Source organism: Papaver somniferum, chromosome 2 (genome assembly GCF_003573695.1).
Source record: "Papaver somniferum cultivar HN1 chromosome 2, ASM357369v1, whole genome shotgun sequence".
Lineage (NCBI taxonomy): Eukaryota > Viridiplantae > Streptophyta > Magnoliopsida > Ranunculales > Papaveraceae > Papaver > Papaver somniferum.
In genome coordinates this window covers 143371071-143388137 of record NC_039359.1, presented here as the reverse complement: position 1 = coordinate 143388137, position 17067 = coordinate 143371071, and the positions used below count along the sequence as shown (strand labels likewise).

General features: G+C 39.5%; 2 protein-coding genes and 1 pseudogene across 2 annotated transcripts; 1 reads left to right on the top strand and 2 right to left on the bottom strand.

Annotated features, from left to right (window-relative positions):
- Positions 1-10852: 10852 nt before the first annotated feature.
- On the top strand, positions 10853-13120 carry LOC113352122 (protein MICRORCHIDIA 4-like). The gene has a single exon (XM_026595989.1). It carries the CDS (start codon positions 10853-10855, stop codon positions 13118-13120), a length of 2268 nt encoding a protein of 755 aa, XP_026451774.1.
- Positions 13121-13203: 83 nt separating this feature from the next.
- Positions 13204-16972, bottom strand: LOC113349333 (annotated as a pseudogene).
- On the bottom strand, positions 16281-16960 carry LOC113352121 (heat shock cognate 70 kDa protein-like). The gene is made up of 3 exons (XM_026595988.1): positions 16888-16960; positions 16727-16834; positions 16281-16630 (listed from the first exon to the last, which is right to left on the bottom strand). Exons 1-3 carry the CDS (start codon positions 16958-16960, stop codon positions 16281-16283), a joined length of 531 nt encoding a protein of 176 aa, XP_026451773.1.
- Positions 16973-17067: the final 95 nt, after the last annotated feature.

Sequence of the window (17067 nt, the reverse complement as noted above, 5' to 3'; positions counted from 1 at the left end):
TGGGCTCACCATGGTATGAACCATAACCTTGAAAAGGTTGGCGTTCCCAACTACTATTCCCACCATGGTCATAAAACTGATGATGTCCATATTCAAATTCAGGTCGATACTCATTGTATTGGCTTCTATCATACCAGTTCGACATTCTTAATTGCAAGGGAATTCTACACAACCACAAACAAGGCCGACTCGACTCCACCAAAACAAACCTAAAGATTTCTAGCAAACAAAAAGCATGATGGCTCCACTTAGATTGTTTCTAGACCAGCTTCTATCTTTCGAAAGGGAATTCGTTGCAATTTGAGCAAACCCCTCTGGAATCAATCCGAGTCAAAGTAAGTTGAATTGAGGCGAGGGAAGCTCAGTGGAGCTTTGATACCCAAGGCCTCACCGCTATCACAAGGCGGCGCAGTCACGCATTCAACTCACAGAAACCATCATGAACTTTGGAGTGTGCTTAAAGAGCAACCAATATTTTTCGAACGAGTTTCCTATTAAGCTCGTTACCCTATCGGTCTTGTTCTATTCCAAATTTTAAGGTTAGGTTCGCGTTAGGTTTCGTTTTCCTAAGGCGGGCAAGAAGGGAGCGGTGATGAAATCCGAACCCTTATCTTGTATTGGCCAGGCCTTGCCCTTTACTAGGAAAATAAAGACAGTCCGGTTCGTCCTCAAACAATTATCACCTTAAGGCAGACAGTAACCCGCTTGCAGGAGATTCGCGGGTGTTTCGATTGGACTTACCTCCCGTACCAGACGGGCGATGAACCGTTGTCGTCGACTCGGGCCACGACTCCTATGCCGTGTACGAACCCGAGGGGCCGAGACGATATAGTAATCGTCGTCCTTCCCTGCACACAGTTTATATAATATTTTTTTTTTTAATAATAATACCCTTCCGTAGGGTTAAAAAAAATAAAGTCCAATTGTCCAGATAAAGTCCAAAATAATTAAAAATAAAAAATTACAGTTTTCCTCACACACTCTAAAAAAAAATAAAATTAAATCCTAAAATTGTCCTTTTTCTTCTCTTTTTCGCTTTTCGCTTTAAGCTTTTTCCTCTCCAAGTCCTTAGTGCTCCACTTCGAAACTGCAAAATAAAGAAAAAAAAACGTAAAAAGGAACAAACAATTCTAAAAAAATAATAAACCTAAAAAAAAAAAAATCAATCTATATACAAGTCCGCGTCGGCGGCGCCATTTTGTTATAGTATTTTTCAAGAGGTAAGTAAAAGTTCGTTGCTCGGACTTGAATAGATTTTAAAACGAAAATATATGTACAAATTTGTCACAAGATGTTCGAGAGGTATTGGGACTAAGGACTTGGACAATTCTTCATGCATGTGGTATATTTTATTTATTCTTAACAATTACTGCTCAAAACATAATATATGGGCTCTTATTTTGCCAAAATAGATTCTCAGAATATTAGTTAAATCGTAAGCATGGGACATCAAACATTTAAGCAAGCATGCCGCATCAAATAAAATGATAACTAATTAATTAAAATCATTTTTCAATTTTTAATCAGTGCAAAAGTCATAAAAAGAATAAATTAAATTTACCACAATGACGAAAATAGACTCCCTCCGTCGTCCCAATGTTGGGTTTAGCTCCTCATATTAATCATAATCTCAAAATGTTTTATTATTGCTCCAAAGTTGATTACAATTGAGTAAACAATGCAACAGAGAAATCGCAACAGCAGTTCCTGTTGCGAAGACGATGTTGGACTGTTACAGAGAAACAAAAGGTGACGGAAAATTAAATACTGTGGTTTACTTCTCTGTTGCAAAATATGATGAAGAAACTGTTGCGATGAAGATAAACGTTGCAGAGAAGTTGAAGAAACAGTTGCAAATGGATGAAGGAACCGTGGCCGATTCCTTGTTCTTCACGGGCAGCAGCAGCAGCAGCAACAGAGTTCTGAAAACTCTGATTTCTGCTCCTCTGGCCCTCCTTTCGACTCCCAACTCTAGACAGACCTTCCCTGTGATAGTAGAAACCTATTTATACACCTAAGCCTCATTGAATCTCGCCATAACTCCTCAAAAATCTTCACAATGAAGAAAAATATTTTTGAGAATAATTTCTTATTTCTTCCTCTGTGTACGTTAATTGTCTTGGAAATCTTCATAAACTGATTTATACGCATCCTAGGAGAATATCTGGGCTTAACTACACAAACATGCAACATCTTTTACGTGATTTTCTTTCCAAAAATGAGACGATATTCTTTTCTCTGTTTTGATTGGGAATTGATTTTCTGGACAAATTTGATCGATCCCAACCACCATAATATCTTCATATACTCATATCACATATACCCATTAAGTCTAAGCTCTTTAATCTCGTTAAAACACCTTCAAATGTCGAATTGAAAATCTGCCAGTAAAGGAAAGAATTTTCCCGCCAAAACAAATTTTGAATTTTGAAAGAAGGTCGCCCCTTATCCAGTGGTCGCCCCTTATCCAAAAGCGAGAGTCCGAATAACACTTGTCCTCCGGGTGCCAAAATCAACTTTTCGAGCCGAATTTTCTTAAAATATTTATTTCCAAAAAAATACCTACAAATACATAAAATAACAAAATTAGTACAAAATCGAGTGCCAACAATACGGACATTGAGGACAAATTAGACACAAAAATGTGTCTATCACCTATGCAACCCTTTGGGCTTTAGATGAGGGTTCTTAACCCAACACTTGTCGACAACGTGACCTGTTTACTTGCAATGGGTGCAAGACAAACCTTCCTTGTCACTAGACTTCCCTTCTTCTTTGCTCCTTTCACCTCCTTTGACAGTGGTACCTCTAGATTTCACCTTAGTATTTCCCTTTGAATCAGATTTCTTAAACCTGCCTTCAATGGCATTAGCTTTTACACTTGCTTCGGAGATCGTATCCACCGAAAACATCTTTAACTCCTTCTGTATATACTCATGGAACCCAGAGATATACTTCATATAGATAGCATGATTTTCCAAGTCTAAATCCAAAATCATAGCTTGATTCTGAAATTCCGTAATATATATATTCCTGCACAGTTTGGTTGTAAGTCTGCTTCAAGTTGTACCACTTGAACCATCTCTCCTCAAGTTAGCCAACCAGATAAAACTGTTTCCTTACAACTGCCTTGAATCTTTTCCACGACAATACTCTCTTACCTAAGTTTTGTCTTTGATAAGCTTTCCACCAGGTTAGAGCATTCTTTTGTAGCTTCAATGCCGTGAATGCAATCTTTTCCTTTGAACCATATTCAAAGAAAGAAAAATACGTCTCTAGAAGTTCAATCCAATCATCTAATTTTTCTACATCGACACTTCCATCGTAAAGTGGAACATCAACACGAAAATAAATTTTCATATTCTTACCATGAGGTTTAGTCGATGTAGGACCTTTAGGAAGCTCGCTTTCCATCTTTTCTTCCTCTTCATCTTCTTCCTCTTCTTCTTCTTCTTCCGACTCGTCTTCTTCCGAATCATCTTTTTCCGAAGCTGCAGGTGAAGGTGTAACCTTTTTCTTCCTCTTCGGCTTGGGTGTATGAGAATGAGTACATTCACTCAGCTCCTAAAGGGTAACTTGAATTGACTTCATGTCTGTTTGCAGCGTAGCCACCTTTTCTTCCATAGTTTGAATTGACTTCATGACTTCTCCTTCCTTAGGATCATCATCTAACTTTTTCATCCTTGATCCCCTTGTTGTCTTAACATCTTCTAGCTTCTCGAGTACCTCACCAAGCTTTATGTAGATAGATTTAGTGAAAACCATAAACTACAGGGATTGACCCTAAAAACTAACCTTGCTCGTGATTCCAACTTGATACTATGATCTTTGTACCTTGGTAGCTATTACTATAAAGGCGAAATTCATAATAATAATATACGAGAAACTTAGAAAACAAGAACACAAGTAGTAATTCGAAGAAAAATATCTTCTCTAGATTATGAACAAGAAAACGATTACAATTCTCCCTTTGTTACGTTCACAATCTTCTCTAAACAGTGGATTTACCTTAAACTGTTTGCTAAGCCTGCACAAGTATACCAGCTTTCTCTAGGGTTTTTGTGCGTAATATCTGTGTGTTTAGCTATTAGCTAAAGCTCTCTATTTATAGCCTTCAGCGTACTCAGCCGACCAAGGATTTTTATTAGGAATCTATTTCCTAAACTAAGAGTATTTCCTGAAACAAAAATCTTTCCTAACCAGGAATTCTGCCTAAACAAGGATCCCTACCTAGAATAGGATTCTTCCCTTTATTTATTATAGCTAGAATCAGCCGTCTTGTTGCACATACTACGACCATTGACTACAGTAGAGTTTCTAAGAGTGTCCAGTTTGGATAAAGTCCATGTGAAGAGAGTTGCAGTGTGTAGAATTTTCGGGTTCCAAATCTATGTTGTGTTAGGCGCTAGGCTAGGCGAGGCACCATCTTCTTATACTCCCTTGTGATTTGCAAGAATTCTTGTAACTACTCATGGTGTATATCAAGGATATTCTTTAATTGAAAATATATGTACATAATTAAGTTACAGAAGATAATTTTCCTTATTTCTCAATTGATGAGAAGACCAAAACAAAAGCATAAATTTACATATATTCTTAACATAATTACGGCCGTAATATCAGAGGTAGTAAATATACATTATAAAGGAAATTCAAAATTTACAAATAAAGAAAGGAAACAAAGAACTCAATTTTCTCCGGAGATAAAGCACAATATATGATCAAACATATCTTTGATTGCGCTTATTTATTATGGCTTTCCTTTTATATATTTTGTTAATTTGACAATCAATTTGGTATAAAATCTCTGCAATTAATGTATATTGAAGATATTTGATAACTAATTAGCTATAAAATTTCTGCAATATCTTTGATTAAGAGAACCTATACATAGTTACCATTAATATTCGAGAGAAAAGAAGATCCAGGAGAACGTAAAACGAATTTGGCGCCTTTGGAGCTTAGTCTGGCGCCTAAGCCTTCTGCGAGGCGCCTAAAGCGCTATACTCGCTCGCCTAAGGCGTTAGTGTAGGAAGTAGTCTAAAATCTGGTTTCTCGGGCGCTGACCCTGCGCTTAGTGGGCCTTTGGAGCCTAGGCGTTCCAGGCGCACGCCTTTTACAACATAGTTCCAAATGCACTTATGAGGAAATCTCAAGAAGATATAGCGAAAGAAATACTAGAATTCAAAATCACCAGATCATCAAACACGGGATATTATTTGTTGTAGTTCAGTTGCCATCTCCACTTTAATCTCCTAATTAAGATCTCTTGAAAAATAGAATTTCTATGCTGGACTCATTATTTAAGCCTTATTTAATTTCTTATCAATTTTAAAGATGAATTTTCACATTTTCTTTAGCATTTGCACTGAACAATTGCTTTATCCAGATAGTAAGTTTAGTTGCTATGTTTTTGAATATATATACATGTGATTCCTTTTCTATCATGTACATGAATAATTTTTCCGAGCTTCAAATTCAATTGAATTCATTACGCAATTATAGTAGCAAAACAATAAAAAAGAGAATGAAAATAGTACTACAAGTTGATGAAAACCAACGTACTAGGTTTTAAATGGTAAGCATGATATAGTAGGGCTCTTAACTAAGCCACGTCTAACTAGTTAGGTTCAATCCAATTGCAGTTAGATCTTTCCTTTGTATTATGAAAATCTTGCGAAGAGTATTGATTGCTCCCAACACAATGATATCTACATGTATCAAGAGAATAATATAAAATTCTTTGACCATGTAATCTCGGGAAGTAGATTTTGTTCTCCATGCAACTACTTGGAGCGACTAATGAGAAACTAGACGTGTAGCTGATTAACAATGCATGCTTTCCCAAACAATTCAGTTTATCCCAGACCATCTCCGAATCATCTAATCTATAAATCTCTATCGACTTTCCACTCTGTCCTACATTCACTAGTAATAGCTTATCATCACACTCAACCAAATAACTTGGATAAAAACCACTGAATTGTTTCAAAGACTTTGAAAGTACTTTCCAACTGAAATCACCCGTCGCACTGAAGACCCTTAATATTCCGTTATAGTCTAAGAAGTAGAAATCACCTGTATAGTAAACTGGATTGTTAATACATGTCATAAAATCGCGCGAAAAGTTGCTTGTAGATTCAAACATAGAGTCTCTTGTACTTTCATATTCGAATTCACGAGCAGTCCAGCCAGTTGTACTCTTTCCCGGTTTAGTGACCAAAAAACTAATATAAGATGATCCATCAATCCAGGGATACCAATTGGAGATGGAAATAACTACACAATCGGGGGAAGTTGGTAAGGACGAGAAGGACATTCCACTAAGTGTATAGCCATCTGGTAAATCTCGAAGACGAATGGTTGCTCTTATAAAAGGATTATAAAAGAATAAATTTTCTTACCGCTAGACAACAGAAGCCAACCGTATTTCGAAAAGCGAATAGTGCCACCTACGAGCAATTCATCAGACAGTTTCATGAGATACTTGTCATTATTATGCATCGGGTCTACCATATCGCAGATGGCCTCTTCATCGTGGTCAAAGATTGAAATTAATCACGGAGATAAATATGTATTTGTTGTGATCCTTGCAGAAGCCGATATCCTGTTTAATGCAGGGAGAAAATAGAATTTTGTTTACAGGCTACACGAAAATGAGTGTAATCCACTGGATGAAGAAATCTCGCTATCTCCTCTGTACCCTCATAACCATCAAGAAAATCCCACTGTTTTGATGCTTCTATTTCTGCTCCTCCATTATTTGTTGGGAAAATTGACACCCCGAGCGCAGCGGAAATCGGGATCACAAAGGGGGATTGGTGATTTGGACCAAATATGGGAAAAATAATAAGAGAGAGACAAAATATAAAGAAGCACACACAACCACAACACAAGATATACGTGGTTCACCTTTACAGGCTACATCCACGGCCAACACCACCAGAAAAACTTCCATTAAAACAAAGACCATTACATGCTCTTTCCGCAACATAAGACAAGACCAAAGAGTTAACAAGACATACCCGAGAACACCATCGAAGAAACCATAGAATCAAAATCTCTAACCATTCCTCAAACCAGCCTCATGTCTTCTCTTTTACGCTTTCTTCACAGCTGCTAGTAACAGAGGAGAAACATGGAAACACTAGAAACCTGGTTTAAGGAAAAGCCCTAAACCCTAAACACTAGAACACCAAAATCCTCTCTCTACAAGTTTTTCTCTCACACCGATATTGACCTTCACGGTAGCACACGACCCTCCCTACCAAAGAGACCAAAACCCTAAGCACAAGGATTTACCACTCTTCTAGGTTGGATTATCTACAAACCTACAATTTTAGTCATATATATAGAGAACACAAACTTAGCCCTTAAGAAGCCCTAACTTTGGGAACAAGTTTCCCTAACTTGGCCCAAAAGTTAATTCCTAAACTTTAGGAATAAGTTTTCTCAAGATTGAGTTTAACCAAAAAGTCAAACTCTTGACCACCGGCTAAACCTACAATTCTCCACCCCGGATCATGCTCTCAAGCATGAGACGATCACAGGAAATTACCTCCATCTTCCACCAAAGTTATTCACCATCTCTATATACCCGTAGAATTACTTTTGAAGCTCAGACCCGAACTTCCATCTCTATAGAACCTTCTCTTCGATCAAATACACCATGAAGTTGATAAAAGTATTCAAACCATCTTCTTCAGAATAACACATGTGAAACTGGCCACGTTTCACAAACACCATGAAAATCTTCAATCACCATCAAAGAATCCTTGCACAGACTCCACCATTGATCACCAAGAGAACCACCAAGAAATATCACCGCTAGCTCCACCTAACCAGTAAGCTAACAACATATTGAACTCTAACCCAGAAAGAAAGAATTAGCTTCAATATCATACTCCAGCACATGTCATGATTACCGTGTATCTGAAACAAACAATCAGACATCTCCACTGTGATTAACAGGCTTCAACCTTTAAGCGATTTTCAAAGCCATCACCAACCTGACATACCTTTACCACCATAACACCCAACATACTCGCTTAGAATATATACCATGTGAATGCCCATATTACCGTGGTACATGCGTCCGAGATCGAGCACATTCTTGAAATTACGTGCAAGCCATCAAGAATACTTTAACATAGACTGAAGAACATAAATCTATAACATCTCGTGCATAACTTCGAAGCGTTGCTGGACTTGCTTCTACATGAGACCTCTCAGCCCCATCTTTTCTTCAAACTTTGTAACCCATTATTTATGGTGTATGATTACTAACACTCTTCAAGAAGTAAATATGCATTCCACCTCATTCGGCCTTATTCTGCATCTCATACTACATCACAAACCCAAACAAGGAACATACACTTCTACCAAGTTGAACCTCCGATTTGTAAATCACATCACAAATCCATCTTTATGTAAACACCGGTTGAAACATTATCTTCAAAAAAAAAAATCTCCACCCGAACAATAAACCATTGTTCAATTCCAGGTTCAATCACACAAGCGTCCTTGCTCTAATACCAATTGTTGGGAAAATTGGCGCCCCGAGCGCAGCGGAAATCAGGATCACAAAGGGCGATTGGTGATTTGGACCAAATATGAGAGAAATAATAAGAGAGAGAAAAAATATAAAGACCCACACACAACCACAACACAAGATATACGTGGTTCATCTTTACAGGGTATATCCACGACCAACACCACCAGAAAAACTTCCATCAAAACAAAGACCATTACATGCTCTTTCGGCAACATAAGACAAGACCAAAGAGTTAACAAGACATACCCGAGAACACCATCGAAGAAACCATAGAATCAAATTCTCTAACCATTCCTCAAACCAGCCTCATGTCTTCTCTTTTACGCTTTCTTCACAGCTGCTAGTAACAGAGGAGAAACATGGAAACACTAGATACCTGGTTTAGGGCAAAGCCCTAAACCCTAAACACTAGAACACCAAAATCCTCTCTCTACAAGTTTTTCTCTCACACCGATATTGACCTTCACGGTAGCACACGACCCTCCCTACCAAAGAGACCAAAACTCTAAGCACAAGGATTTACCACTCTTCTAGGTTGGATTATCTACGAACCTACAATTCTAGTCATATATATAGAGAACACAAACTTAGCCCTTAAGAAGCCTTAATTTTGGGAAGAAGTTTCCCTAACTTGGCCCAAAAGTTAATTCCTAAACTGTAGGAATAAGTTTTCTCAAGATCGAGTTTGTAGGATTATCTACAAACCTACATTATTTACCCTGTTCATGTTCTCCTCCTCTATGCTGGTTTCAGTTGTATCTTGGCTTACTAGAAGATCTGTTATCCTTCTCCTTCTTCCAGCAACGTGCCTGCCAAAATGAACTATTGATAATTAGAAAAGGTAACAAATAAAAATGTACTGTAAACCTATGTTGTATTAGGTGGTAGGCGAGGCGAGGCGCCTAGGTGCGCCGTGGAAAACATAGAAAACAACATAAATACGATGACTTTGGCGCCTTGGGCGGCTTTTACAACATAGCTGTAAACACAACGTAGTTACGGGCTGCATTGCTGCTTTATTTACCGGTTTTCTGTTGTAGGCATCATGATCCAAGTGGGAAAAAGGCATGGAGTTGGAAGCTCCAAACACGGCAAGATAACTGTAGTAGCATTGTCTTCTACTTCAAATATGTTCAGGGTTTGATCTTCCAGTAATGAATAAAACAAGCAACCCCTTTCCAGTCCCATATCAGCTGCCGAGCAATAAGCACTGGAAGTTGAATCACACTTTCTGGAACTTGACGTGTCCATGTTTGTGCACAAAAAGAGAACATGATCACCCGAAGACTTCAAAGAAACCCAAGTCATTGATGAGAAATCCAACTTGAATATATGTGTCGAGCCAACTTTTCTAAAACCTCTTGGACTGCAATTTAAAACAACTTTAAATATTTCATTACCAGATTCAACCCAATCTTCCTTGTAATGAGTAAACTCTTCACCTCCACCTATTAGTGGGGGAAATCGGCTTCTACTATAGGGAAATTGCCTACCTCTACCTCGAATTTTCTAAGAAACTGGGTTTGTTTATCAATAATATGATGCCATAGTTTTTGTATATCGATCTCTATAACCCAAATACTCCTAGCAGCACAAAACGCATATAATTTACCTTGAAAGCAAAGCAGGGTATCAATGTTTAAACCACCTTCGGGTTCAGAATATAATTCCTTTGTGCTCCATTGTTTGTCCCCAGGTCGGCAGAAAACTAGAATGTGCTTTTTTCTACAAATTTCACCTCCATCATCTATAATTCTGAAAAGGAGAAATACTGTGCAGCCATCACCATTGTCAGGTATAGACTTTATGCAATTTCTATTATTAGGTTCACAAGGATTATAAAAACTCTGAAATTCCCTACCTTTCCCATGTGGGAAAACAAGCCAAGGTGCTGCCTTCGGAACTGGTGGACATTGCCGTTCACTTCTCTCATCTGACGCCTTTGGTGATACCAACGGTGACTCTACTTGCTTGTCTGTCGCACACCAAAAAGACAAGAGAATAGCGTGTAAATTTTAGTATATATACGTTCTTGAATAAGCAACCTAGTTCCAACTTCCATATTCACTGACACTGATTTTTAGAATTTGTAAAAAAATATAAGTCCGTTTCAGAAACGGTAACCGAAGAATGACCGGAATCCGAAAATACGTGTTTCGTTCAAATAAGGAAAGTGTGTAGCCTATATAAAGCCGTCTGAGGTGTGGTTTTGTTTATTATCTTCTCATTCAATCACAAATTCTTTTGTTCGCTCTAAAGTTGCAGAGAAAAAAGTTAGGGCAAAAATTTTGTTTCGCTATGGAAAACAAATTCGAAGGTGTAAATTCTGATTCAACTTCATCTTCATCATCATCGAATTGCGGGTTCAAGATTAAAAGAAGTATGGGTAATGAAGAAGATGAAGTTAGTTCGAAGAAGGCCAAATTTGTATTGCCTGAAGGGTTTCTTGAACCACTTGATGATCAGGAAATCTTAGCACCAATTCCATTATCTGTCAGAATGCCGGATTCCGGCACCACTACTCAATTCTTTGCTCCTCCAGTTCCATACAGTAAGCAGTTTTGGAAAGCAGGGGATTACGAAGATATTGCTTCCACCCACAGAGGAGGCGGCGACACCACCTTAATCGACGGCATGGATCATGTCAGAGTGCATCCAAGGTTTCTGCATTCGAATGCTACAAGTCATAAGTGGGTTCTTGGAGCGGTGGCGGAATTGCTAGATAATTCAATCGACGAGGTAAGTAATGGCGCTACTTACTGCAATATTGATGTGCGATTGAATAAGAAAGATGGTTCAAGGATGTTGGTGGTGGAAGATAATGGTGGTGGCATGTCTCCAGAAAGAATGCGACACTGTATGTCTCTTGGGTATTCTGCGAAAAGTAAATTGGTGAATACGATTGGTCAGTACGGGAATGGTTTCAAGACTAGTACAATGAGGTGCGGAGCTGATGTTATTGTGTTTTCGCGATGTCCTGGAAAAGATGGAAGAAGCGCCACTCAAAGCATTGGGTTGCTATCTTACACATTCCTGACAAGCACTGGCAAGGAGGATATTGTAGTTCCCATGCTTGATTATCAATGGAAAGGGAATCAATGGAGCAGGATATCTTCGCCTTCAGTCGATTCGAAGAAGAATGTTGAAACAATAGTGCAGTGGTCTCCTTACGTAAGTGAAGCCGATCTTTTGCAGCAGTTCAATTTGATTAAAGATCAAGGTACTCGGATAATCATATACAATCTTTGGCAAGATGAGGCCGGTGATCTCGAGCTTGATTTCGACTCTGATGTTCATGACATTCAAATTAGAGGCGTCGACAGAGACGAAAAGAAGATACAAACGGCAAAGGATTATCCTAATTCTAGGATCTTTCTGACTTACACACACTCATTGAGGAGTTACTCTTCCATTCTGTATCTCAGGCGTCCACCAGGCTTTCGGATCATTTTGCGCGGTAAGGATGTCGTGCACCACAACCTTGTGGATGATATGATAAAGCAAAAAGATGTCAATTACAAACCAACTGGTGTTGACAGCGCTGAGGTGAACGCAAATAAGGGAGTGCTAGGAAAAATGGGGTTCCATAAGGATGCGGAAGCACATCTTGACATCCAGGGGTTCAATGTGTATCACAGGAACAGACTAATCAAGGCATTCTGGAGAGTCTGGAACGCTGCATCAAGTGGAGGCCGTGGGGTTATAGGTCAGCTGGAGGCTAACTTTGTCAAACCAGCACATGACAAGCAAGATTTTGAGCGAACCGTCGTGCTTTCGAGACTGGAGACGAAATTAAATAATTTGCAGAAGACTTATTGGAATGAGAACAAACGTTATATTGGTTATGTTGACTTGAAAGTGAATGATACGCCGGTAAAAGGGAAATCTCCAACTCGACCTGACTTGTCGAATTCGAACTCTCCGGCCAAGGAGATTCCAACCCCAGTGGAGAAGTGCAACTCCCAGGCTAAAAGAGAGACAGAGACACAAAGATCTTCTCAAGCAGGGGAAGCCAAGCTTGGGAATGTGTCTGCGAATAATGAGAGTACAAGAACTAGTGTCGAGAATGGAAAAGAATCAGGTGTCTGTCAGAAGGAGAAGCCAGTTGAGCAGAACTTAGCTGCAAAAAGAAATGAAGAAGTAGCTGATTCGGGAGCGGTAACTGAGAATCGCAAAAGGAAGAACAGAGAAGAGCTTACAAGTGATGTCTTACTGAAACGAGATTGTGCTAGAGTGCAGGAAGATCAAATAAAAGTGGCTCCCCAGGCAGATGCAGCTCTTGTACATGACTTGCAAGTAGAGAATAGTGAATTAAAAGACAGGATAAAAGAACTCGAGGAAAAGCACCGATCTTTAGAAGCTCAACTGACAGAATCAAAGGAGAAGTATGAGGAACTGAACAAAGAGCAAGACGCATTTATCGAAATATTTGCAGAGGAAAGGACTCGACGAGATGCTGCAGAAGAAAACTTTAAGAACAAACTGAAGGATGCATCTAAAACTATACATGAGCTGCAGGACAAGCTTTCCAGGTTTCAGAGGAATCAATCTCAGCCTGACCAGTAAACAGAAAATCACTGATCCCACACCTCCCTCTTCCACGACCTGGAAACATCTATAATCGAAATTTAATTGTTATATATTGTTATTGGAGATTTTTTTATTAGTACATCTTATGTTTGAATAAAACAATCAATTGTTTCATTAATAATGTACATCTTAGATGATTTTTTTATTAGTACATCTTATGTCATCTTTCCAATCAATTTTTTTTTAAAGTCCTCGTCTGAAGAGATTGAATAATCTAAACTTTTGAACCAACAACCATAACTTAAAAAGCAAACTAAACTGAGCCATGCCACCAAAACCACCCATGTCAGGTCTAAACAATAATGGTTTGCAGAGTTTCCAGTTCTTTCATCATCAAATTCCTCCGCCTCAGCAAGCTGGTTGGTGGTTTCAAGCCACTGGATAGCAGCTTCAATTGGATCCTCAATTTTCTTCTTGTCAGCTGGTGCCACTTTTCCCCAGCAATCTTCTCATCCTTGATGGTACCCCACATATTGAAGCATAGTTCTCCAAAGCATTCTTTGACTCGACTTTTGCTTGTGTTGCTCAGCCTCTGTCTTGTACTTCTCTCTGCCTTTTGCACCATCTTCTCATTCTCCTCCTTCGACAACCTTCCTTTGTCATTAGTGATTGTGATTTTGTTCTTCTGCCCTGTAGTCTTATCCTTGGCAGAAACATTTAGAATACCATTTGCATCAATGTCAGAGCAAACACTGATCTGAGGGACACCACGAGGCACAGGAGGAATTCCAGACAACTCAAAATTTCCAAGCAAGTTGTTATCCTTGGTTCTTGCCCTCTCGCCTTAGTACACCTGAATTAATATTCCAGGTTGGTTGTCTGAGTAGATAGAGAAACCTTGCCCCTCCTTGGTGGGAATAGTGGTGTTTCTTGGAATCAATGTAGTCATTACCCCTCCATCTGTCTCGAGCCCAAGGGAGAGAGGAGTAACATCCAACAGCAACAATTGATCCGAGTTCTGATTACCTTCGCTACTGAACATTGCAGCCTGCACAGCCACTCCATAAGCCACAGCTTCATCGGGATTAATACTCTTGCAGAGTTCTTTCCCGTTAGAGAAATCCTGCAACAACTGCTGCACTTTGGCATTGTTCTTGTCCATCTTAGCATCCCTCAAACACTTCTCAACAGGCTCCATACACTTCTCAAAAAGATCCTTGTTCATCTCTTCGAATCTAGCACGAGTAATGGATGTGTAGAAATCAACACCTTCAAATTGCAGTCTGGGCAGCGGACTATCGAGTCTTGTTCGCCCTCTCACAGGCTGTGTCCTCAATCTTTTTAATGCCCTGGGATTTCCATTTATATCCTTCTTGTTCTTCCTCTTAAACTCTGGCACGAAATATTCACTTCAAAAATACCTTCTTCAATAGTCAATAACGAAACATCAAATGTACCACCACCAAGATCAAAAATAAGAAGATTCTTCTCCCCAAAACTCGACGCCTTCTTATCAAGACCATAAGCAATTGCAGCTGCAGTTGGCTCATTGATAATCCGCGTCACATTTAGACCACCAATGGCACCAGCATCCTTTGTAGCTTGACGCTGTGAATCACTGAAGTATGCAAGGACAGTAACAACAACATTCTTTATAGAAGACCCAAGATAGGCTTCCGCAATCTCGTGCATTCTGATTACAACCATAGATTGTATTTCTTCAGCTGAAAACTGCTTCTCTTCGCCTTTGTATGTGACGATAATCATGGGGTTTTCACCTGGTCCAGCTATAACCCTGAAAGGTCATAGCTTCATATCAGCTTGAACTGATGGATCCAAAATCCTACTCCCAATCAAACGCTTTGCATCTACGCATGTCAGAAACAAGAAAAATTCAGTACAAACACTCACAATAACACATAAACAAGAGTCATTCAGTACAAGCACTAACAAAAACAAGAGAAGGCCAAATAATTCAAAATCAACAAATAAAAACTGGTGTCAGCTCTTCTTTTGCTGGATTTGTTCAATTCGACCAGTCTCAAACTGAGTCAAATTTGGTACAGAGAAGAAGACATATTTTGAACGTGGCCACAGATAATGTCTACAATTTGCTCAAGACAAGCCAACTTGTCCTAATCTGACCGGAAAAGTCTGACTCAGAATACAAATATACAGGACTTTGCAACAAGGACACTCGTAAGGTCTACAGCTGCGCATCAGACTCGTCCAATTCAATTCAGCCGAGTCAAGCTTATTTGAATATAATGACACAAACATTCACATTATCTATTAGCTTCTGTATCTACCTCAGTAACACTTGAGCCCCACGCAATCACCTAACTCACAACACAACTCAGACATGCAAAATTTCTAATAGCAAACTAATCCTACTTGACTCAAACCGAGTAAGACACCAAATCTTCAGGCATAATTTAACAATGTTCACAAATCACTGAAAGAAACAATAGAAAAGAAACAAGAGTCTTACCAAAGACAGTGTTGACAGGGTTCATAGCAACTTGATTCTTAACAGCATCACCAATCAAATGTTCAGCAAGCCACCAGCATGAGCAATGAAGGTGTTTAGCAAGCCACCAGCATGAGCAATGAGTCATGCTCCAACAAGCTCGCCAACAATAGCAGTGAAATTAGGAGCAAAGGTGTTCATTTTGATTTTTTTCAAGTCATCATAGAACTGAGCCCTAGGCTGGGAAAGAGATAACATTTGGCCACAGAGACCTTGACATTGTAGAAATCTAGTTCATTGAGCTCAGATCCCACGGATATGACGGCTGCGGCTTTCAAATGAGTCTCAATCTGTACAGGTAGGACCTAAACTGAGCTAAACAAAATACATCCGCTCCACCTTCTCCAAGTTCCACTTAAATAACCAACTTCGTCAATTTCAGGTCCTGCACCACTACCAGCACCCATTGAAGGACCATCCTCATCCATGCCACCAAAACCACCCATGTCAGGTTCAGCACCACCTTGATACATCTTACCAATAATTGGGTTGCAAAGACTCTCCAGCTCTTTCATCTTGTCATCAAATTCCTCCAGCCACTAGATAGCAGCTTCAATTGCATCCTCAATTTTCTTCTTGTCAGCTGGTGCTAATTTCCCAGCAATCTTCTTGTCCTTGATGGTATTCCTGATATTGCATGCACAATTCTCCAAAGCATTCTTCGACTCAACTTTCTGCTTGTGCTGTGTTCATCCTCTGTCTTGTACTTCTCTGCCTCTTGCGCCATCTTCTCAATCTCATTCTTGGACAATCTTTGTCATTAGTGATTTTGTTCTTCTGCCCTGTAGTCTTATCCTCGGCAGAAACATTTAGAATACCATTTGCATCAATGTCAAAGCAAACAGTGATCCGAGGGACACCACGGGGCACAGGTGGAATTCCAGAGAACTCCCATTTACCAAGCAAGTTGTTATCCTTGGTTCTTGACATCTCGCCTTCGTACACCTGAATTACTTGTTTGGTTGTCTGAGTAGGTAGAGAAAACTTACTCCTCCTTGGTGGGATTAGTGGTGTTTCTTGGAATCAATGTAGTCATGACCAGTCCAGCTTCCTTGAGCCCAACAGAGAGAGGGGTAAATCCAACAGCAACAATTGATCCAGATACTGATTACCTTCACCACTCAAAATCGCAGTCTGCACAGCCGCTCCATAAGCCACAGCTTCATCGGGTTTAACACTCTTGCAGAGTGCTTTCCCATTAAAGACTCCTGCAGTAACTGCTGCACTTTGGGTCCCTCAGATCACTGTATGCTTTGGGACAACATTGACCCACCGACTAGAACGACATCATGAACACTGCTCTTGTCCATCTTAGCATCCCTCGAACACTTCTCAACAGGCTCCATACACTTCCTAAAAAGATCAATGTTCAGCTCTTCGAATCTAGCACGAGTAATGGATGTGTAGAAGTCAACACCTTCATGTAAAGAATCTGGGAAGTAGACGATAGAGT